Below are 24524 nucleotides of genomic sequence, written 5' to 3'. Positions count from 1 at the left end.
CTCACTGATAGACCCAGAACCAGCCGTTTCCCTCCTGTTCAAACTTCAGAGAGCCAACCCCCTCATCATGCGCATGCTCACTTTCAATTAACAAAAAAAAAACTACGGAGGACGAATGCGCATGTTCACAGACGAAGAGTTTTGTTGTTTTTTTTTTTTTAATTCAGAAAGGTTAATTACGCATGTTCAATTTCAATTTATCAACTTCAGACTAGGTACGCATGCTCATTGTCCATCAAACGCTTTAGCCGACAATGCGCATGATCTAGCTACCTCAAGCGGCTTCGGTCGGGGTTCTGCGCATGTTTCTGCCAGTACCTGGCTCCAGGCGATAGCTCTACGCATGTTCATTGCCCACAGTTCGGCTTCACACAACCTTGTACGCATGCTCTAGCGCTGAACTTGAGGAGCCAGTCTAGGGCCTAGGCGCAGACGCACTGAGCCCAAGCAGCCGGTGATGGCGGCAGCGGCGGCGGTGGCTGCGGCGGGTCCGGGCCCATGAGGCGACGACGGAGGCGGGACGGCTTTTACCCAGCGCCGGACTTCCGAGACAGGGAAGCTGAGGACATGGCAGGAGTATTTGACATAGACCTGGACCAGCCAGAGGACGCGGGCTCTGAGGATGAGCTGGAAGAGGGGGTGAGGCCCGGGGTACCGGGGGGCCCGAGGTGACAGGGCCGGGGCGGCGGCGCGGGCCCTGGAAGCCCGGCGCGTCGGAGAGCTCGGAGACCCGGGGGAGAGGGGGCGCGAGTAGTTTCCAGGAGCAGCGTAGGCGCCGCGCGGTCCGAGGCAGGGGAGCGGGTGGGGCGGACTTGGCCCTAGGTGTGAGGCCGCTTCGGGGCTCGCAGGTGCAGGTCGCGCCTGTAGCCGCAGGTCGCGCCTGTAGCCCCAGATCAGCGCAGCCCGGAGCAGTCTATTTGTGGAGGGAACGAGAAAGGGCGCGTGGTCGATTCCTCGAGCTGTTGAACTTGAGTGTGGCGGGGCGCGAGTGGTGTAAGCGCGTGTGTGTGGGGGGGAGGGGGACTGCGCTTTCTGGGTGTCCCTTAAGTGCAGGTGAAGTGCGGAAGGGTTTCCCTTCGAGTGTAAGTTTTCAAGTATTAAATCTTCAGACCTCCCACAACCACCTCTCTTCTCGGCCTGTCGCTTCTCTCCTAGGAAGCGCTCAGCTGTTAGAAGTGACAGCTGAAAACTTCTGTCGGGAGTAGCGCTGCCGCTGCTGTTACAGCCACCAGGAGTTTTATTTCGGGAGCAAGGGGGCTCTGCTGCATCTTCCAGGGTTTGTTTGTTTGCTTTTTTTTTTAAACACCCTCTTCCGTGTGACTTTTTTTTTAAAGCATTTATAATGGCACACGGCATTTGTAACTTTTCCCCTATTTGAAGATGTCTACATTTTTTCAAAATACTTTGTGTAATTTGGGGGTGGAAAAAACCCAGCGTTGACAGCTGTGATTTGGCTTGCCAAAAATAAATTGCTTGAACTGAGACTTGTGAATGGTGGTGTGAGGGCTTTCCTTGCTGTAATTTAGGGTACTAAATTTAGAATTGTTTTTTCCTAATGCATAGCTTGGTTTTACCTTTGCTGTCTTAATAGCTTGTTATTCTTTATGTAATACCATTCTTTTTTCAAGATAAAGTTATTGAAAAATCACAAATTGCACTTGAAGTTCAAAAATACTGTTGTCCTACTAAGTCACTGATTCTGGGCAAATGATCATCCGTGGTAACCTCATGATAATTTAGATTTTAAATCCCACTGTCTAGGTGAGCACATGAGTTAAGGACTGGTGTCAGATATTTGCTCTATGTAAGAGACTTCCCTTTTCCTCACCTGATTTTCCTCTTCTGGAAAGTAAGTTGTGCCCTGCTTGTTGCCAAAAGATTGAGATGCTATAAAAAAAAAGAGCTTTGAACATTGTAAGAAACTAAGTGGGCTGAAATAATATTGTCTTTTCATAATGAAATGAGTTTAAATAAAAATCACAATTTGTAAGGTGGGTATTGAGTTGTATACTTTTTAGTATGTTTGCCTGCAGAATTCCAGGTAGCCTCTTAATACCTGATACACTACGTACAATTTGAAACAGATATGGAATTACTTTCACTATGTATTGCATACTCTCATTAATTATATTGGCTCCATATGGCAGCGGCTTTGGAGCGGGGCAAGGGAGAAAACTGGGTAATTCAGGAGATGTTAAAGCAGTTGAAAGAAAAACACTGTATTAAGATTTCTGTTATGAACTGGGATCTCCTTGAGATGTATTTTGGCCTGCTCCTGTACATTCATTTTGTTGGGTACGAGCAAACAGGTTTTGAGAGAGTGTGGAAGAGGAGGGCAGAGAAATTGGTAGAAATATGAAAGAGAAAGAAATATGACCACTACCCTGGGGAGGGGAACTTTGGAGGAAAAGCAAAGGTGAAGAGGATTTTGAGGAAGAGCCTTCAGTAGAATATATCTTACTTAGCAATGCTTTTGGAGTTGAAAATATTTCTTTTGAATGTGTTATTCCAAGAGATTCCTCAAGGTGGACAAGTGAAAAGAGTTGAGAATGGGATTGGGTTGGCCACTTGAGGAAATGCAGTGACATCCAGGTTTCTCTAAAACAAAATATAAAAATTCTGAAAAACAAGAGAAGTTTAGAATATTGGAAAATATGGGTAGTCGTGAATATGCAACACTTAGTACACAAGCTTTTAAAACATTGATCTCAGAGAAGCCCCACTTCGTCATTGTATAGCAAGGAAACTGAGGCATAAACCAGAGAGGTGATTGCTCAAGACTACATAGATAACTAGTAGTTAACTAGTAGTGTCTTCTGATTCCATTCAGCCTGCAGGCTTCATTGCACAGCTTCTTCATTGCATTTACTTGTCTTGTTCATTCTGTACCTCTTTGTGGTGGGTCAGAAGTTAATTCAAATCCCTCTCGGCATTGTCACTGACTGTGTGACTTTTTTTTTTTTTTTAAGATTTTACTTATTTGAGAGAGAGAGACAGCACAAGCAGGCAGAGCACCAGACAGAGGGAGAGGGAGAAGCAGGCTCCCCGCCAAGCAGGGAGCCCGATATGGGGCTCTATCCCAGGACTCTGGGATCCTGACCTGAGCTAAAGGCAGACGCTTAACTGACTGAGCCACCCAGGTGCCCCTGACTGTATGACTTAGAATAAATTGCTTAATCTGACACTTTTTTCTTCTCTGTAAGATGAGGATTATGTGAGTTAAAGTATATAAAATATTGTCCTCTTAAAATATTCTGGCATATTAAGCAGTTAGCTTGTTCATGGAAATACAGCTTGTCAGTCTTACTCACTGTCAAAAAACCAAACATTCCAAGTTTACCCTCGTTTTTGCCTAGAGACTTGATAAATGCAGTTATACCAGAGGTGCTGCATTTTTGAAACTGTAGGATTTTTTAAATTATTGGTCCTAGTTAGAGATACATGCCTTTTTAGATATGTTACACTGACTAAATTTTTATTAGCTAATATATATGTTTATACAGCGGAGTTAATTCTTCAGTGAGTAAAGGATGTCCTCATGAGGACAGTAAATGAAAGCATTTATGGATAAAGTTGAATGTCTCTTAACTAAGAAAAGACCCTGATTGAATACCTCAAAAGACTATATTAAAAAACAATGGGTAAGACTGTTTTTTGGGAGGGGGCTGGATGGGTGGGTTTGGATCTTTTTTGTTTGTTTTTCACTGGTGATGGTATAATTTGGGGAGAGTGAGTTGAAACTAAGGGAAAGTTTTCCTCTAGAGATTTTCATTAGATTATGAAGATGTTGTAAACTTCTGTTTTCTATGGAGACACAAAAACAGTACTAATCCTTAATTTTTACTCTACTAATTCAAAATTTGAAGTAGTCACAGAAGCTTACTGCATGAGTTTCAAATTGGGATGTCAGATTTTTATTGAGCAAAAAGTTAAAAATTTTTTAGTGCTTTGAAAAATAAAGTGCTAAAACAAATATTCAATGTTACGAAAAATTATAGAAAAGCATCAGTAGTTATCCTGCATTATAATAGGCATTATAAAGCAGTTTTAAGTAGCTCAAGATTTTGAGCAAGGTTTACTCCTTTTCTCCCAATTCATTGATTTACTGAATCTTATTTTATAATGAAATGTCTGTGACAAGCAGGCAAGTGGATAAACCGTATAATGGATATCTCGATTAAGGATATTGCACCCATTGTGTAACAACTTATTTACATTTTTATGAAATGTTCTCTCTTTGATTGGGATTTTAGGCATATTAAGTTGAATTAATATACAATTTTAACTTAAAACTTGGGAAATAGTGGTGGTTGGTTTGAAACATACCTTGAATAGTACCTTAGGTGAGCAGGATTCATGTTGTCAATCATAGTAGCACATGAAGAAAAGCATTAAGTCATAAGTCATAAAGCTTAAAGCGGAGGAAAAAAAAATCTAACTGAAAAGTTTCCTATGAAAGAGTTGTCTATGTATTATATAATGTTAGCCTGATGCTTCAGGCGTGAGACTTTTCTAAAGGTCACGTGGGCCACAGAAAAGCATTGTGCCTCAAATGCTTCTGCTCCAGAAGGTAACGGTAGGAAGTTATAAACACAGATGGAGGTGGTAATACAGGCCTGGCTGGTTTCGGAAATGAAATATAGCCGCAGGCCATATCTTTCTAGGTGGCTTCAAAATCATGGTTTAATGTTAACTACCCTGTGGTCTTTAATTTAAAATTAAGTAAAACTAACATTAAAGTAGAAACAATTACGTATTACTACTTTTATCATATCTGAGAGAAGTTAGTCTTTTGTCTTTAAAGTAAAGCCTTCATATGTGAAGCACTGGAGACCAAAAAAACCTTTAACACTGGAGACCAAAAAAAGAAACTGTATCAAGTTGGAACTGCAAGAATTTTTTTCCCCTTGATATTGCCCCATCCATTTAGCTCAGTCTATCTTTGAAACATACATCCCTAGTATTAGCCTTCATCCTGACTTGTTCACACCATGAGTAAATTTTGGCTGAAAACTTATAGTTTTGGGGGGGCATTTAAGCATCCCTTGTTTAAGAATACCATCAGTTTTCTTTGTGTAGCTTGTATGTGTACTGGTACCTTTGAAGGAAGATATGTTCAACTAAACATTTTTTATTTTATTCTAAAATGTTCAATAAAAACTTAAAAACTTACTGTTTTTAAAAAGTACTTAAATTCCAGTAAGTCAGCCTACAGTGTAATACTAGTTTTAGGTATACAATTTAGTGATTCAGCACTTAAAAAAACATCATTATTGAGAGCCCAATTAAGGGATATCCTTTTGTATAAATTGAAAGACTCATAACCAGACTGTGTTCAAGAATACTTATTTTAAAGCTATATTTTATAATATCCATAACTGAATTTCTACTGCCAAGTTTTTTTTTTTTGGCTATTCTGTGACTTTTAGTATATTTATAGAGTTGTACAACCACCACTGCAATTTAGTTTTAAAACATTTTTATCACCTTAAAAGAAACTGGGCCCATTTAGAGTCACTGTTGCCACCTCTATGCCTAGGTAACCAGTGGTCTACTTTCCATCTCTGTAAATTTGCTTTTTCTGGACATTCCATATAAATTGAATCATTCAGTATGTGGACTTTTGTGTCTGGCTTCTTTCACTTAACATGACGTTTTTGAAGATCAGCTATGTCATAGTATGTACATAGAAACAAGTTGTGTTCCATTGTATGTGTCAACCACATTTTATTTATGAGTTCACCAGTTGATACTCATTGCAGTTGTTCCAGTTTTTGACTGTTGTGAATAATGCTGCTAAGAACATTTGTACCCAACTCTTTATGGAACATATATTTTTATTTCTCTTGGGTAGATAACTGTGAGTAGATTTGCAGGGTTATATGTTAAGTCTATGTTTAATTTTTCAAGAAACTGCCAAACTATTAAAGAGGTTGTACCATTTTATATTCCTGACAGTAGTTTACCAGTGTTCTAATTTCTCTGCTTCTTGCTCAACTTACTTTTCTGTCTTTTTAATTATAGCCATCCTGGTGGATATGAAGGGTTATCGCAGTGTGATTTTGATTTGCATTTGCATTTCTGTAATGGCTGATGATGTTGAACATCTTTTCAGTGCTTATTGACCATTTGTGTATCTTGTTTGGAGAAATACCTGTTCAGATTCTAATATACTTTTTAAAAATTGGGTTATTTTTAAATTTTTGAGATGTAGAAGTTCTTTATATATTCTTACTCTGTGGGTTTTCTTTTCACTTTCTTAACTTTTGAAGTGCAAAAGTTTTACATTTTGAATAAGTCCAGTTTATTGGTTTTTTTTTTCTTGAATCATTTGTGCTTTTGGTGATATGTCTTTTCTAAAGATTTTATTTATTTATTTGAGAGAGAGAGAGAGTGACTGAGAGAGAGAGCGCGCGCACGCGCACACACACGCACGCACAAGTGGGAACAGGGACAGAGAGACAGGCGGACTTCCTGCTGAGCAGGGAGCCTGACGTGGAGCTCTATCCCAGGACCCTGAGATCATGACTAAGCAAAGGCAGATGCTTAATTGACTGAGCCACTCAGGCGCCCTTGGTGATGTGTCTTAAGAAATCATTGCCTATCCCAAGATCATGAAGAATTACTCTAGGTTTCTTGTAGGAGTTTTGTAGTTTTAGCTGTTATGTTTAGGCCTGTGATCAGTTTTTTTTAAAGGTTTACTTATTTATTTGAGAGAGAGTATGTACATCAATGGGAAGGTACAGAGGGAGAAGGAGAGAGAATCCCAAGCAGACTCCATGCTAAGTGTGGAGCCTGATGTAGGGCTCAATCCACAACCCTGAGATAACTACCAGAGCAGAAACCAAGAGTCTGACATCCAACCAACTGTGCTAGCCAGGCATGAATTTTAAGTTAATTTTTTAGTGTGGTGGAATATGGTGTGAAGTAGGGAACTGAAGTAATTTTTTTGCATGTGGATATCCAAATGTTCCAGCACCATTTATTGAAAGACTGTCTCTTTCCCATTGAATTTTCTTGTCTTCGTTGTCAAAAATTAGTTGACCATAATGTAAGGGTTTATTTCTGGACTCATTTCTATTTCATTGATCTATATGTCTGTCCTTATCCCAGTACCTCATTGCCTTCGTTGGTATTGCTTTGTTGTAAATATATTTTAAAATAAGGAAATGTCATTTCTCCAACTTTGTTCTCCTTTTTTCAAGATTGTTCTAGCTATTTTGGGTCCCTTGCATTTCTGTATGAATTCTATAGTCAGCTTGTCAATTTCTGTAAGGAAGAAACCTGGGATTTTGATAGGATTGTGTTGAACCTATATACCAGTTTGGTTAGTATAACCATCTTAAACAGTATTAAGTCGTCAGATCCATGAACTTGGAATGTCTTTTATTTAGATCTATACTGTGGTCAGAATAAATGTTTGGCCAACGTGACTCTTGACAATTTGAGGGTGATGCTTAATTATTTTGCTTTGATCAGCCACATCATACAGTACAGTGTCTTGGACTGGTTGTGGTTACTATAGGCTTAGTTAGGTTGTAGTTACATGTTATGTTAGCCTTATGTATCAGAATCATATCAGAATAGCACTTTATGTAAATAATTTGATTTAGTAATTCATACTTAAAATCTGGTGTCTTTAGTTTCACGATACACAAAATTTATCTTTTGAATAAATGTAATTTTTAAAGGAGCTATCATCCAGTTTTTTTTTGTAGATCATTATTGGGTAGCATCAGTAGCGTAACTGTCATAGAAAACTGAAAGTGAAATCCCTGTGGTACTGTGTACCTTATTTTGTTCATCATGACATTTGCCTGTTATTAAAGTATAGAGAATTTTTAAGCTGGTTTATTTCATTCATTTCTCTTTTAGTAGTAAGGTGAAGCATTACATATTTTGATTTTATGTTTATGAGATTATTTATTTTTACAACTTTAACATATTTTTCAGGGTCAGTTAAATGAAAGCATGGACCATGGGGGAGTTGGACCATATGAACTGTAAGTTTATATGAAAAGATTTCATTGTGCTGTCTTTCTTTACAAGTAGGTTTTATCAGTTCTAGTTTGTAGCCATCATGTGATTCCAGTAATCTATTCTTAATTATCTAGTCATATATGTAAACTTGGTTTATTGAGTTTAGCTCTAATATAGTAATATATCTAGGTTTTGAGATCATATATAGATTTTAAGAGAAAGATATTCAGTCTGATTTACACTAGACTGAATATGAGTCTGAATGGGTTAGAAATTTTTACTAGGTTAATAGAGTCAACTTTCCTTACTTAAAAATAAAATTTTTAGAAATGCCTTCAAAGTCAAAGGTTTTTTGTTTTGCTTGTAATATGTCATTCATACAGAGATCTCAAGCCATCTTAGGCAAACTCTGTTAAGTGAAAATGGTGATTAATCTGCTCTATACCCTAACCTTAAGTAAAAACCATGCGTTGGGGGTAGACCAAGATCTCTCATATAAAAAGCATTGAAGGGAAAAATTGCCACTTAAATGCCACTTTTGGAGTCTTTAAAGCAAGCTAATAGTAGATATGGAAAGGTGCGTAGATACATTCTATTAGCAGGAATTTTTGTAGCATAAAGACTTGAACTAATCAGGTACTTTTACAAAGTTCCCAGATTTTCTGAAGTTGCTAAATGAAGTTGGATAACACCTAGTCTCATAGACATTTTGCATGAACTAAATATGAATAGTCAGAAGACTTTTTTCCTTTGTCAACTTGCTCAATAAACTTGTTCTAATTTATCTTAGTTTGGGGGTGCTTGGTGTTTCAAAAAATAAGTAGCATATTCTGTAAACAAGCAGATAAGCAATTATCAAGTCATCCTAATCTTGACTTACCTTGTCATTGAATCATTAGTTTATTGAGAGTCCAGATAGTAAATTTGTTGTTATGTACCTTTTCCTTTTTACTTATTTGGATTAAATTATAGTAAACTGAAGATAATTTAACTTTTTGAGAATTTACTTTTGGTTTTACTTTTCTTCTCAGTGGCATGGAACATTGTGAGAAATTTGAAATTTCGGAAACTAGTGTGAACAGAGGGCCAGAAAAAATCAGACCAGAATGTTTTGAGCTACTTCGGGTACTTGGTAAAGGGGGCTATGGAAAGGTAGGAAGTATTTTTGAAATAAGAGCTGTTGTCTGTCTTGGGTAGGTTAATTTTTGGTGGGGGGATAGGTTAATTTTTTGTTTTAATTTTTATTAACATATAATGTATTATTTGCCCCAGGGGTACAGGTCTGTGAATCATCAGGCTTACACATTTCACAGCACTCACCATAGCACATACCCTCCCCAATGTCCATAACCCAGCCACCCTGTCCCTACTCCCCCACCCCCAGCAACCCTCAGTTTGTTTTGTGAGATTAAGAATCTCTTATGGTTTGTCTCCCTCCCTAGTCCCATCTTGTTTCATTTTTTTGTTCCCTACCCCCCATACCCCCACTCCCCGCCCTGTATATACTCGTTCAGCAGTCCTCTTTAGTCTTTGTTAGCTATCAGCAAAGGATATGATCGCTTAACCTGATATTATTTGAAGGATGTACAGAAGTTCTCTTCCTCTCAACATAAACATAAAAGACTGACACATAATAGGCACTCAGTCAATATTTGTTGAATAAATAAATAGACAACTTTGCCAGTCAAAGTCTGTTATTATTATTATTATTATTTTTTAAAGGTTGCTATGGTTACTGAGTTCCTGGACTTCACATTCAGCTGTTCTTTTTTTTTTTTTTTTAATTTATTCATTTGTCAGAGAGAGTGAGCACAGGAAGAGAGGCAGGCAGAGGCAGAGGGAGGAGCAGGCTCCCTGCCGAGCAATGAGCCCGATGCGGGACTGGATCCCAAGACCCTGGGATCATGACCGGAGCCAAAGGCAGCCGCCTAACCAACTGAGCCACCCAGGCGTCCCCAAAGTCTGTTATTAGAGGAATCCTTCCTTCTTTTGGTTAAAGGGTATCCTCTATAGGTATCCTCTTAAAAAACAAACCATTCCTTACTTTTAATGGGCATGGCATATTGTTAACTGTTACTGAGATCTAAATCTGAATTGGTTTTCTTTGACTTGCAGTATTTGGAGCTTTAGAGTTAGGGAAGCTGAAGAATAAAAGAAGGGAGAAGAAAAAGGAAGATAACTGCTTAGCTTAATATTTTGCCCACGTCTTTCTAACATATGACCTTACCTTTATGTGTGCTGCCCAAGAAAATTTATACCTAGCTATTCTTTATCAAAAGATAGAATTTGGATAACATTTTAGTAGTTAAGTTTAAGAACTATTTATGCTACTATGTAGTGTTATTTTTTTCATTGCATGACATTTGTAGTTTCTTCTTAGGCTTAAGGACACATTCTGATTTGTTCTAATCATCTTGAATGTGGAACACATGCACTTTGAGTCTCACATTGTTTTAGCTATTGCATGATAAACTTTTATATAGTTAGCCATTTTAAGGAATAAGTAAACAGTAATTCCTGTCAACTATTATTAAAGTTTTATGTGAAGCAAGAACAGTGGCATTCCTAGAAGAAATTTACAAAATATTTTATAATTTTTACTTTTGGTATTCTGCCTCTGGGAACCCTGATTATAGCTTTTTCCAAGCAAACTTGGATTTTGTGTGTGAAGTTATATAGATTGCTCATTATTAGATGATCACTGACCAACTTTGCCACTAGATGTCAGCAGACCAAATAGAACAGTCCCATGTTTCGCAGATTTCATTACTAAAGCTTTAATATAGTCTGCTCTTTCAGCTTATCATTTTTGCACAGTCTTTGTGTTACTAGTTTTTATAAGAATATAAACTGTTGTATGTGTTTCCTATAAATAGGAATTAAGGGAGTGTGACTAGCCTAGTTTAGCTTTTAGTAACAAACACTTTTTTATTTTTTATCCAGGTTTTTCAAGTACGAAAAGTAACAGGAGCAAATACTGGGAAAATATTTGCCATGAAGGTGCTTAAAAAGGTGATTCCTTCCCTCCTTTTTGGTCCTTTTTCCTTTTTTTTTTTTTTTTTTTTAAAGTAGCTCCATGCCCAGCATAGGGGGTGAACTCCATGACCCTGAGATCAAGAATTGCATGCTCCACTGAACCAGCCAGGCGTCCCTCCCCAACTTTATTGTTAATTGCTATAAAATCCACATTTTGGCCTAAAATTCTCAGTCACGAAAATCTATTTCTAACACAATACTCAAGTCCTCTTAGAATGTGAGGTATGTTTCATTATTGGTATTCGTGTTTTCTGCTTAGTGAACATGGAGAAGAGAGCTCTTTTAATTTTCCTCTGAGGTAACTCTTTTAGCTCTTTGTTCTGGTCTCCATTTCTAAGTAATAGGCATGTTCTGCTGTCACTTAATACAGCAGTTTTAGAAATATGTATTGATTTCCACTCCATTCTCTTTCACTTCTTCCTCCCTTCTCCCCATATTCTGATTTTGCTTCATTTTCATTGAGTCTACTGTTGTCTTCTCATGCCTTCCAACAACTCTGTTTAGGTCAATGTTCTATGGTCCCACTTACTAGGTTGTCTATCAGTTCCATTTATTTTCCTGTAGATATCCCATCAAAACCTTCTGTCCCCCATTCCTGTCTGTATTGGTAGCTCTGGAGGCATTGCTGCCATTATTGGACTTTGGTCACAATCCTTGGAATCCCTTGGCTCCATCAGTGTTGGATTCTTTGTGTCCTGGATCCCATATCTTCCTTTATCTTAGTTTATTCCCTTGTTCCCTCTTGTGGTGACCATCTGCCAGTGGCTTCCTGAGCCAAAGGCAGACACTTAACTGTCTGAGCCCCCCAGGCACCCCCAATTCCCATTTCTTTAGAGATCTATTTTTCTTATTTATTTATTTATTTGTATATTTAACGTCTTTAAAAAAGAAAATATTTTATTTATTTATTTGTCAGGGCTGGGGGAGAGAGCACAAGCAGGGGGAGGGGCAGGCAGAGGGAAAAGCAGGTTCCCGGCTGAGCAAGGAGCCAGATGTGGGATTCAGTTCCAGGACCCTGGGATCATGACCTGAGCCAAAGGCAGACACTTAATACACTGAGCGACACAGGTGTCCCTAGAGATCTATTTTTCTTTTAAGATATCTAAAATTTTCTTTAGTTTCTGTTCTAAATTTTCTACAGTGGTGTATTTATCTTCCTTTGATCCTTATTATTTTATTTTTATTCTTTGAATCTTGAGAGTTCCAATCCTTCAATCTGTGGGAAGTTTTCTTATATGATCTCTGGTAATTTCCCCCTCTACTATTTTCTCTTCTTGGATTTATAGTTAGTTGGATATTGGACCTCCTGGACTGATCATCTATTTTTCTTATCTTTTCCATTTGTTTGCTTCTTTGTCTTTTTGTTTACTTTCTGAGATTTTTCTAGAAATTTGTTTTCTAATCCTTTTACTGGTTTTTTTAAGCTATAATATTTGTGGTTCCCCAGACCTTTGCCATTTTTTCTTTTTCTTTTATTTATTTATTTTTTAAAAAAGATTTTCTATGGAGCACAAGTGGGACAGAGTATCAGAGGGAGAGGGAGAAGCAGACTCTTAGCCGAGCAGGGAGCCTGACATGGGGCTTGGTCTCAGGACCCTGAGGTCATAACCCAAGCTGAAGGCAGACACTTAACTGACTTTTTCTTTTTATAGCAACTGTTTTTTGTACATTATCTTATCTTATTCCTCTGAGGGTATTAATGATAATTCTTTGAAATGTCCTTTTTTTTAAGGCATTAGATCTCTTTTCTAAGTTCCTGTTTTCTTTAAGTTTGATTTAGTCTCTTTCTTCCATGTCAAAGGCCTTCTTTAGATGCCTGGTGTCCTTTACTGATTGTTCATATTTAAGAGTGAAACTCTGAAAAGCTGATCAGAAGTTCCATCTGTGTAGGAAGGCATGTGGTTAGCTGGCAATTGACTGAGAACCTCCAAATATCATTGTCTGTAGTCAGTTGGTGCTGACAAAGATCCTCTATTCTTTTGCATAGAAAAAGCATGCTGGAGCTGGATGGGAGAGAAGAGACGAAGATCTTAACCTTCCAATATGCAGACCTTCACTGAAGTCAAGTTTTTACTTTAGCACTTCACTCTGTATCTGATATTTCACTTTTTTTTTTTCTTGGAGAGTACACCTTTCCAAGTGCTAGTAATCTACCTATTTTTAGTCCTCTACCTTCTGCAGTCCCTAATGACTTTTTTTTTCTTGCTTGCTTTTTATTTTTGTCTCCAATTTTTGAACCTACTAGGGTTCTATAGATGGAATCAACTTCTTTTGAGTTCTTTATGCAGGCATTTAGGTTTGATCATATTCTACTCCACTGAGTCATGTACCATTGCTTTATCCCACTCTGTTTTCTTCACCTCCTGAGGTGTGGAGTTAAATGCATTTCCTAGTTTTATTGAAAATGGGTTATGTGTGTTTGGTTTCTTGTTCTTTTTGTTTGGGATTAATTTCTGAAAAGATCACACTGTCTTAAAACAAGTCTTAGTAGAAAACTGTATTAAAAGACAAAACGACTTTTAACAAAAATTACAGGGTTTGTAATACTTCAGTCTTTATCTTCCTAATTTTTACTTAAGCAATATACATGACTTATTAATTTAAAAGCTGAGGAACAAATATGACCACAACTTTATTGGTGATTGTCTTTTTTTTTTTAAATTTGTTTGTTTATTCAAGTAATCTCTACACCCAAGGTGGGGCTTGAACTCATGACCCGGGATTAAGAGTCACATGCTGTTCTGACTGAGCCAGCTGAAGTCACCCTTGGTGATTGTCTTAAAAGAAGCAGTTTAGATATTCTGAACTTCACTCTCTGTATCAATAAGTCGGTATTAATCTGCTGTCTGGCTTTCCCATTGGAATCATTTGAGATTAATGATGGAGATAATATAATAATGCTTGTCCTAGAAATGTTGAAAGAAATACTGGTCAAGATTCTTAGGTTAATTTACTCCTTTTGATATATTTTATAATCAAGGCTGACCATAATTGGTCACAATTCTGTCTTGAGTTAAATATGTTTCTGGCATGGGCATCTTAAATGAAAAGAAGAGGGTGTTGTTTTTCCACTTATGGTGGATAGGCACAGTATATTGGGAAATCCATAGACTTAATTATTGCTAAATGTTAGACCTCCTTTTTGGCCCCAGGTATCTAAGACCTAACTTGCTTGCCTCTCCATGTGCTTAGTTACCACTCCCTCCCAGTCTCAGGGTTTTTCTTTCCCCAAGCGTGGCTAGAGAGTCAGATGCTGTTTCATGTTTTCCTTGCTGTCCCTGAAAACAAGCTCACAGTATAAATAATGAAAGTGAAGAGGTGCTAGGGTTAAGTCCAGAATTTTAATTCCTAACTAGATAAGGTGACGGTATGCTGCCTTCGAGCTTCTTTATTCTGATTTTATTATTATTAACCCTCTTGAACTCTGTATGTGGTAAGAACATGTCTTTTTCCAGCCTTGAAGATGAAATCAGAGTAGAACCACATGTCTCTTTATCTTAAATGGTGTTTACATCTGGACAGTTTGTCTGAATTTTTCAGTTCTTCTGGGATTTTTTTTTACAGGAATGGTACTACTTGGGTATTTTCTCAGGGTGGAATGTTGAGGAAAAGACTCTGTTTCCTACCAGTTGCAACAAAGATGTACCCTGGAAGCAAAGTACTGTTGCCCATGGCATTAGTTTAGCCCACACTGTAAATGTTAGACTGTTTGGCTAAAGGCTTGTAGTTAACAGATTGGTCATACTTGTTTCATTCCTTCTTTTATTGAATCAGTTGAGAACTGGTAATGTGCCAGGCATTATGCTAGATACTAGGATTTAGCATTTGAGGCAAATGTGGTCTCTCCCTCTAACTCTGCTTACCATATAATTCAAGGGAAGAACTGTTAAGCTTATTCTTACAATTTTTTTTTCTATCTTGTGGTCAAAATCCTTTCTACTTTGAAGTTGAAACCTCCCTCAGTATTTATCATTCTTTTTTCTCACTTCTCAGCCTTGTCATCCTGTATATCTTTGCTGTCCTTATATTAAATAAGTAATCAGTAGCCCAGCCTTCTAATTCCCTGATCTCAATGCTATCAGCTTTCACCTCCATTCCACTTTGCCAGCCCCCATGGCTGTATTCTCCACCTCTGAAGTGTTGGACTATAATAGAACAATAACTTTCTCACTTCTTTATTCTCACAATGCTTGGTCTTTGGCTCTCAACCTTTTAGTTCTTTGACCGTTTAGGGTTTTTTTGGCTAAAGCTCTTATTTCTTATTTTTTGGCTAAAGCTTCTTATTTCACTTTATTCTGAATCTGGTCTAATCAGCATGATCTGCTGTTTTAGTTCTTGCTAGTCCCATTGACCTTATGTTTAGGAAAGTCCTACTCCTAATAGTTCAGTTAATACTCCTTTATTCTTTTATCTCAGCTACTGAGCATTGCTGGCAGAAATCACACAAGCTTATAGATTGCTGCTAGGATAAATTCATAGTACCCAAATCATTTGGACCCTAAGTATTCATCAGCTATTTCTCTCTCTCTCTCTTTTTTTAAAGATTTTATTTATTTATTTGATAGAGAGAGATAAAGAGGGCACAAGCAGGGAGAGTGTTAGGTAGAAGGAGATGGAGAGGCAGGCTCCCTGCTCGATGTGGGGCTCGATCCCAGGACCCTGGGATCATGACCTGAGCCAAAGGCGCTTAACTGACTGAGCCACCCAGGCGCGCCACCAACTTTTTTTCTCCATGTCCCCAGACAACTTCTTCCATTTTCTATAACTGCTATCAGTCCCTCTTAACTCTTCAGTACACCACCTCTCTTCCTATTTGAGGCTGTCACGTGTGATTTCCTTCCACTTCCTGTTCTGATCCCTACCCCTAATACCATATTAATCTGCATTTTTACTTGTCTTTACTTCCTTCTCTCCAGTGTTTAGTAGGAGATGTATTTCTCCTCCTTTCTAAGGTTAAGCCCTCTGCTTATGTTTTGGATCCCATCCCTTTCTGCCTGTTAGGGGTCTTTGTCACTTTCTGTTTTTCCATCCTCTGTCCTGACTTCTTTTTTTGTTTACGTATATTCATGCTTTTGCCATATTTAGTAAAACAGATCCTTCTTTCACACAAAGTCTTCTGATAGCTTCTACCCTCTTTGCCTTCATAGCTGAATTTCTTGAGAAGTCATGTTTTATTATTTTTTTCATTCACTCTATTTTGACTTAATGACTCTACTATTTCAATGAAACTCTTGTCACCACCAATCTCCTAATGGCTGAATTCAGTGGTCTTTACTTAATTCATCCTTAATTTACCTCTCTGTTACATTGAAGCTAAGAAAACTCTTGTTTTCTTTACTTACGTGAATATATTTACTAATTTTTTTAAAATAAAGATTTATTTATTTATTTATTTGACAGACAGATCACAAGTAGGCACAGAGACAGGCAGAGAGAGAGGGGGAAGCAGGTTCCCCGCTGAGCAGAGAGCCCGATGTGGGGCTCGATTCCAGGACCCTGAGATCATGACCCAAGCCGAAGGCTTTAACCCACTGAGCCACCCAGGCGCCCCTATTCAGTTGCATTTATGTATTTCTGTTGTGTTCATAGTTTTATTTCCCTCCCCCATCCTTGTTGATTTAATTTTATTTTTGGAATATATAAAACATTAACATGGTTTGGAATTCAAAAACCCCCATTTTATAATCACAATAATACTTGATTTAGGTAAGAGAAAAAAAAACTTTAGGTAAGCTAAAAGCATTGAGGCTTTACTCAGAAGGTGTTCTCAGAAGTCTAATCCTATTACTTTTTTTTTTACCTTTCCACTGTCATTAGCTTTTGGTTTATCTTAGTTGTGTTCATTATTGGAGATATGAGGAGATACATGTACTATTCTTATCTCCCCTTTCTGACACAAAAGGTGGTATACTATAATCCTGTTATGCCGTGTATGCTCTTTTGTACCTTGGTTTCACAGAGAAATTCCCCATTCTTTTTAAAGCTTTTTTTACACATTAGGTAGATAGTCCATAGGTTTTTATCCAGTATTCTATACATGGCCATTTAAGTAGTTTTTAATATTGCACTTTTACGAATAATATTGCAACTACTAATCTTGTGTATATGCTTTTTCATGTTACTGAAGATGTACCAGAACTTAGTCCTAGAATTTAGACCTAACATATCCAAAATAATGCATCATTTTCCCAAAACTCTTTTCTTGACTTTTATTTCCTGTTATTGAATGATACCATTGTCCTATTACTTATGCAGAAACCATGGTATCAGGGCGCCTGGGTGGCTCAGTGGGTTAAGCCTCTGCCTTCGGCTCAGGTCATGGTCTCAGGGTCCTGGGATCGAGTCCCGCATCGGGCTCTCTGCTTGGCAGGGAGCCTGCTTCCTCCTCTCTCTCTCTCTCTGCCTGCCTCTCTGCCTACTTGTGATCTCACGCTGTCAAATAAATAAATAAAATCTTTAAAAAAAAAAAAAAAGAAAAGAAACCATGGTATCATCATTTCCTCTCAGCCTAGTCAGCAAGTGCTGATGATACACCTTTATTTTTTTCCCACCTTCCTTTTCCTTTTTTTCTTTCTTTCTTTCTTTTTTTTTTTTTTTTAAGAGAGGTGGGGTGGGGAGGGGTAGAGGGAGAGAATCTTAAGTAGGCTCCATGACCAATGTGGAGCCCAATGTGGGGCTCAGTCTCACCACCCCAAGATCACGACCAGAGCTGCCAAAATCAAGAATTGGACGTTTAACTGACCGAACCACCCAGGTGCCCCCCACCTTCATTTTTTTAGGTATAGGTCTTACTTAACTTAGTTTACTGTACTACCCTCCCCCCTGGTCTCATTTCTTTTTCTTTTTTTTTTTTTTTTAAGATTTTATTTATTTATTTGACAGACAGAAATCGCAAGTAGGCAGAGAAGCAGGCAGAGAGAGAGGAGGAAGCAGGCTCCATGTTGAGCAGAGAGCCTGATGCGGGTCTTGATCCCAGGACCCTGGGATCATGACCTGAGCCGAAGGCAGAGGCTTTAACCCACTGAGCCACCCAGGCGCCCCCCAGCTGGTCTCATTTCTTCCCTAAAACTCCAAACTACTACTAAAACTATCTGTCTTTAAAAAATAAAATAAAATAAAACTGTCTGTCTTAAAGCCAAAGATTACTCATTTTCAGAACCTCAACATTTTTCCTCTGCCTCTGAGATAAGATTCAAGGCTTTTGCCTAGGCACCTAGGCCTTCCATTTCCTGGTCTCCACCTACAACGCCAGCCTAATCTCTAGTCACTTCTAACCATACTGAACTACTTATAGATTACCTAGACATGTCCTGTCAAGCCTGTTTTGCACTGGAACTGCTTTTTTTATCCTCAGTGTTTCATTTTAATAATTTTTCATGATACAGTTTAGGTATTGCCACCTCCCAGAACACTTCTTGCTATGTCAGCTGTAGTTCCTCTGTTCTCCCATAGCACCTTGTGCTTACCTGCGGTGACTTCTCTCTCTTCCTTGAGACTTTGGACTCCTAATAGCTTCATTCTTCTTTCTTATTACAGAGCCTGGAGCATAGTAGACGTAGAATAATTAGTGAACATATGAATAAACTTCATCTGTTTACATTTTTTAAAAAGGTATCTTTAGGTTGTTATTTGCATGTTCAGTGCAAAAAGTCCAAACAGTGCAGATATATATATAAGAAGTGAATGTCTTCCATTACTCCTATCTCAGTCTCTGGTGGGAACTATAATTAAATTAATTATATTAAATATTAAACTATTGGCAAGAAGAGCACAAAATAGAATTTCCAGTTACTATAGAATAAAAATGTCTACTGTTTTGTTCTTATAGATCATCTCTTTTCCTTTAGGCAATGATAGTAAGAAATGCTAAAGATACAGCTCATACAAAAGCAGAACGGAATATTCTGGAGGAAGTAAAGCATCCCTTCATTGTGGATTTAATTTATGCCTTTCAGACCGGTGGAAAACTCTACCTCATCCTTGAGTATCTCAGCGGTCAGTACACTCAGTTTGGTGTAATTATTTGCATTTGCTCCAGAAACTGGGTTAATCATTATTTTCCAATGGAAAAATGCTTTTTCCCCAATGTGATTAAATAGTTCTTAAAATTGATGAATACATTGACCTAAGGAATTTAGATGTGACCGTGTGTTTCTTTTTGCAGACAAATATGAAGAACTTTAAAGGTTAGGTTTTTTTCCCCATCTGTAAAATTTTATCTTAATCCTAATCCCTTTGTAATCATACTTAAAATAACAAACACCTAATTAATACAGAGCCATCACATTGACTGTGCTGGGGTAAGATACTATCATTCTAATGAACTATCAAAGCATTTCTAAACTCAAATGGAAAACTTACTGAGAGTATTTAAGATACCGAGTATTTTCAAAATTGCATCTCTAAACAGAGTTTTTTGGTTGAATGTAGCTTTTTTGTTAGACTATGCAGTTTACATAGGAAGACATCCACAATTTCCAGGGATTACTACCTCCTCAAACCTTGTTGCTTATCATTTCTAAATCACAGGTATCTATTTCCAGCCAAGATATCTGAGTTTTCTGAAAAAGAGGTTTCACAGTGGCCTGTAACATGGAACAGAAAGATGCAGAATTTAGCAACTTTTTTGTGACTGTTGCCGTTTTTTGAGTAACTTTATTTTGACAATTTCAGATTTATACAGAAAAGTTGCAGAAATAGTACAAAGACTTCCCACTTATCCTTCACCTAGATTCCCCAAGTGTTTTCATTTTACAATTGTTCTGTTTCATCCTTCTTTTCTCTCCCTATGTATATGTATACATATATATGTGTGTGTGTGTGTGTGTGTGTATATATATGTGTGCATGTGTATGTACATATATATACACATGTATATGTATAAACACAGTTTTTTTTTCTGGATTGCTTAAGCAAGTGTTTCAGACATGATTTCCCATTACCCCTAAATGCTCCAGTTTATATTTTCTAAAATTAAAGACAGTATCTTAACTCTACTAAAATTATCAAAACTGGAAATTGACATTGATATAGTAATATCTCTCAGTTCCCTTTAACCTAAACAGTTCCTCAGTCTTTCTTTATCTTTTGTGACCTTAACATTTTTGAAGAATATAGGCCAGTTATTTTGTAAAATGCACCAATTTGGGCTTATCTGATGTTTCCTCAAGATTAGATTCAGGTTATGCATTTGGGGAGGACCATTGAAGTGACATTGTGTCTTCTGTCAGATCAGGAGGTACATGATGTTATATCTTTGTCCCGTTGCTGTTGATGTTCACTTTGATCACATTTATAAGGTGGTGTTAGCCAGTTTTTTCCCTGGTGAAGTTTTCCCTTTGTAATGAATAAGTACCTTGAGATACTTTGGGATTATTGAAATACCTTGTCTCATCAAGCTTTCACATACAGTTTTAGCATTCATTGATTCTTGCTTGAAACAATTAATTATAATGTTTGCCAAGTGATTTTTCTTATTCCATCATGCCTCATTCATTTATTTGGCATTCTGCTGTAACAAAGAGCTTTTCCTTCTCTCCCATTTTAAAACCTAATTTATTGATCTCTTCATTGATTTACATCATTGCAGGCTCATGTATTCTAAGATTATTCAATGGGATATAAGTCGTTATTGTCTTGATATTCAAAACAATGCCATGCTTTTAATAAAGCTGCTGCTAGATTCATCTAGATTAAGAGATCTAAAAATACGGAATAAGGGCATTCACTAATTGTAATTTGTAAGGGTGGCTTAATTATATACTAACATTTTTCTGCTTAGGGTAAAATGTGAGAGAAGTTTTAACCAAGATTATTTTTTTAACCTCAGGTCCGGAATCTTTTAATCATTTTGAAGTTTAAAGATGTAAAACCTAGAATTCCAAAACATAGATTTAACATAAGAATAAGAACACTGCAAAAAAAAAAAAAAAAGAATAAGAACACTGCAAAAATAGAATCTTGAAGACTTAGTTTTAAACCTATAGTTTTTAGGATCTGTTTTTTAGTTTTAAGGGACTGATACCTTTTAACTGTAGTTAAAAGAGAAAGCACAACCTTCTCATTAGAAATGGGTTGGAAATGAAGATTGTTTTATTTCTAAGGCCTTTTCCTTTTCTTCACAGGAGGAGAATTATTTATGCAGTTAGAAAGAGAGGGAATATTTATGGAAGACACAGCCTGGTAAGTGAAATTTTTGCAGTTGCATGGATTCAGGTAATGATTCATATAATTAAAAGCAAAGCCCTTTTCCCACTGTGGGCAGCCAAATGATTCCGTAAATTGTTCTGGAGCCAGTCAGTCACTCAGGACTTCAAGGGGGAGAAGCATCTTTGGGATGGGGCAGCTTTTGGAGGTCACATCATTCCTTTGCCCCCAGGCCTTGGGTGGAACGCTCTTCACGCCAGTTCCTAACAGAACCATTCTCACTGGGGCTTTCTTTCCTTGAATTGGTAAGCTGCCTGCCTTGGCTGTGGGTGAGTGTGGTTTTCCGGTGAAACTTTATGTCTGGAACAATGGAAAGTATCAGAAATCATCTCCTCTTTTTTTTTAGACTTTCCAGTTCCCAAGGTGCAGTCTTAGGGAGGTGATAAGCCGGCACACATCATCTGTGGATTGATTCTATGGCCAGGATGGGATCTACCCTTATATTTCTTAAGATGGCATCTGCTTCAAATTAAAAATATACACATCCTTTTGTGAGATGACAGTATTGGGTAACAATAAATCAGTTTATCCTACACATTAATTGAATAGAAAACACTTAAATGTTTTTTTCTACCTTAATTACCAAACTGCATTCCATTGTTTAATTTCAGGCCTTTTCTAACACAGAAGCTGCATTTAAGAGCCTTAGGGATGAAGTACCCTTTTTTGGAGGAGGCTCTCTGAGCCCTGTTGGAGGCTGTATTTGTGGTCCTGCTGGCTGTGAAACTGCCTCAGTCCTCTAGGACACACCCTCTCCATCCTGGAGTAATCTGCAGGATTGCAACATTGTTATGCAGCCAGTATTGCAGTGCCTTGTGCTTTTCGAATCCAGACAGGGTTGACTCAGCCCTTTATTCTTTTGAGGTAGATAAATTTGAGTGTCACACAGTTTATAGTTGTGGGCTGGCTGGCAGGAGGGAGGGCAGATACTGTGGGCATGAACTGTATATAAATATGCAGCTGTATTAAGGGATGAGTGGGCTTCTAAGGGTCAGATTATTTATAAGGTATCTTTTGAAACTAAGACTTGATCTCTGAGAATAACAAAGTTCCTATGTTCTATGGGATTTTAAAATTGGGGGTGGGTGGGAGAAATTTGCTTTGATCTGAATGACTATTGTCCTAATTCCTATTAGGAACAGAACAAAAGCCAGTGACAGTTTGGCATATTCTGGACTTTTTTGCAATTGGTAGTATGTTCTAATGAAATAAAACATTTTATAGTTTCACTAAATAAGTGAAACATAAATGTCACCATGCCTTTTGGCAGCATCCTATGCCATCTCTTTCCCCCATCCCCACTAATTTGGTCTTTGGTGCATGTCTATTTCTTTCAAGGAATTTTGCTCCATACATAAACTGCTTTGAGTATATTACTCTTTTTAATTTTATTAAATCACTTTTGTTTCCAGCTTTTACTTGGCAGAAATCTCCATGGCTTTGGGGCATTTACATCAAAAGGGGATCATCTACAGAGACCTGAAGCCGGAGAATATCATGCTTAATCACCAAGGTGGAGATATACCGTAAACAATTCTATAGTAAATAATCATCTTAAAATCCTCCCACCCAGGTCATGGTCATTTTCAAAGCCCCATAGTCATGTAACTTCTGTTATTCACTCCTTCCTCAGAATTTATGGCATCATAATGCTTGCTGAGATTTAAGTATTTAGATAATTGTGATTGATGAGATTAGAGGAAGTTAGGAATAACTGACCACTTAACTGTGTTTTGCGGTTTAATCCTTGCTCTTTATAGCTTATCATTCTTTTGAAATCTTTACATAACATGTGGTGAGCCAAAAGCCAGTCCAAACTTTAGTTTTGGTTTGTCCCTTAGATTGGAAAGTAGATCTTAACCCTATAAATTGAGTTTTCCTTAATGAAAAAAATGCATAAATATTAGAAGCAATACTTTTTATGATAAATTTTATTAAGGTAAAAAAGGATTAGAATTGCTGTAAAAAAGGATTAGAATTGAACCAAAATATTTGATGTAGCCTTGGAAAGAAAATGTTTAGTAGGCATCAGTTTATTCTTGCTGTTCATAACAACAAACATACAAATCAGAAAGGCTCATACTCAGTGCAGCTGTACGTAGAGCAGACTGAGTCTTGATTACAACTGCATGCTGCTAGAGACAGTTTGATTTATGCAAGAGTAATCTGGGCTCGGTAGACTTCGCAGGTCACTCATACCCCAGAGGAGCAACCAGCCAGCCAGGCTGTCGGGGTGCTGTCGGGGTGCCTTCGATGTCTACAAAATGATACACGAGGTAGTTAAGGGTTTTAAATTCTTGGACAGGAAATGGTATGGACAACTGATGCTAATATGAATATGTTTCAAATTGTGCTTTTTTTCTTGTTTTTCCTTTTTCTTTCTTTTCTTTTTTTTTTTTTTAGGAGAAATGCTACTTAACCAAGTACATCATGGAAATCTATGTATCTCTGTCCCTCCCAGTTCCACTCCCATCCCCCCACACTTGGATTCTGATTCTGAATTCTAAGGCAAAGGATAGAATAGGGAAGTGACTAGTCAACTTCTTTGATCCATAACGCTGAGTGTGTCAGGTGGTTCTGTGAAAATAAAGGTCATATTTTTTTGTATGTCAGAGTATCAGTAAGCCATTACCTTTTCTTTTCTCTGAAATAAACCTGGAATAGTAGGGTTCCTGGGGTGGTTGAACCACTGGATATCTAATAACAGTTCAGTAAAGCTAAGCTTGAACTGCAGTGTTCTTTGTTTAAGGTGATGAGTTTTTCACTTTTTGGATTAGAGATGACAGTCTCTTGCCATAGCAATTTCATTTCTTTTTCTGAATTGGCAGTATTGGCAGAATAAGCCAACTTGTTATAGTGATTTTCTGAGACCATTTAAAAAACTGTCCAGTCACAGTTCACTGTGGTAAAAAGTTATATATTTGAAGTGTAGTGTCAGACTTTTAAATGATGCAATATATCTTTATAAGGTTTTATGTACTTAAACCAGACTTTTTTTTTTTTTAAGATTTTATTTATTGGGGCGCCTGGGTGGCTCAGTGGGTTGGGCCTCTGCCTTGGCTCAGGTCATGGTCTCGGGGTCCCGGGATCGAGCCCCGCATCAGGCTCTCTGCTCAGTAGGGGGCCTGCTTTCCCCCTCCCCGCCTGCCTTTCTGCCTATGTGTGATCTCTCTCTCTGTCAAATAAATAAATGAATCTTAAAAAAACAAAACAAAACAACAAAAAAAACCCTTTTGTTACACACACGCATATTTTTTTTAAAAAAGTTTTTATTTATTTATTTGATAGAGATCACAAGTAGG

The 24524-nt window shown here is 37.6% G+C and overlaps 1 protein-coding gene across 3 annotated transcripts in view; it reads left to right on the top strand.

Annotated features, from left to right (window-relative positions):
• Positions 1–430: 430 nt before the first annotated feature.
• The window catches only part of RPS6KB1 (ribosomal protein S6 kinase B1), a 35949-nt gene continuing 11855 nt past the window's right edge, over positions 431–24524 (top strand). Inside the window, exons 1-7 of one of the 3 annotated variants that reach the window (XM_080825715.1) lie at positions 431–639; positions 7954–8003; positions 9012–9132; positions 10924–10992; positions 18864–19011; positions 21141–21198; positions 22635–22735. In XM_080825715.1, coding sequence (XP_080681841.1) covers positions 499–639; positions 7954–8003; positions 9012–9132; positions 10924–10992; positions 18864–19011; positions 21141–21198; positions 22635–22735 — 688 coding nt within the window. In that variant the 5' untranslated portion in view covers positions 431–498. Of the gene's footprint in view, positions 640–1170; positions 1277–7953; positions 8004–9011; positions 9133–10923; positions 10993–18863; positions 19012–21140; positions 21199–21833; positions 22028–22634; positions 22736–24524 lie in introns of those variants that run through there. The other 2 variants (XM_080825717.1, XM_080825716.1) reach the window with 2 other exon arrangements.

This window comes from Martes martes (assembly GCF_963455335.1).
Source record: "Martes martes genome assembly, chromosome: 16".
Classification (NCBI taxonomy): Eukaryota; Metazoa; Chordata; class Mammalia; order Carnivora; family Mustelidae; genus Martes; species Martes martes.
Note: the sequence above shows the minus strand (reverse complement) of the source record. Positions and strands in the feature narration are given on the sequence as shown.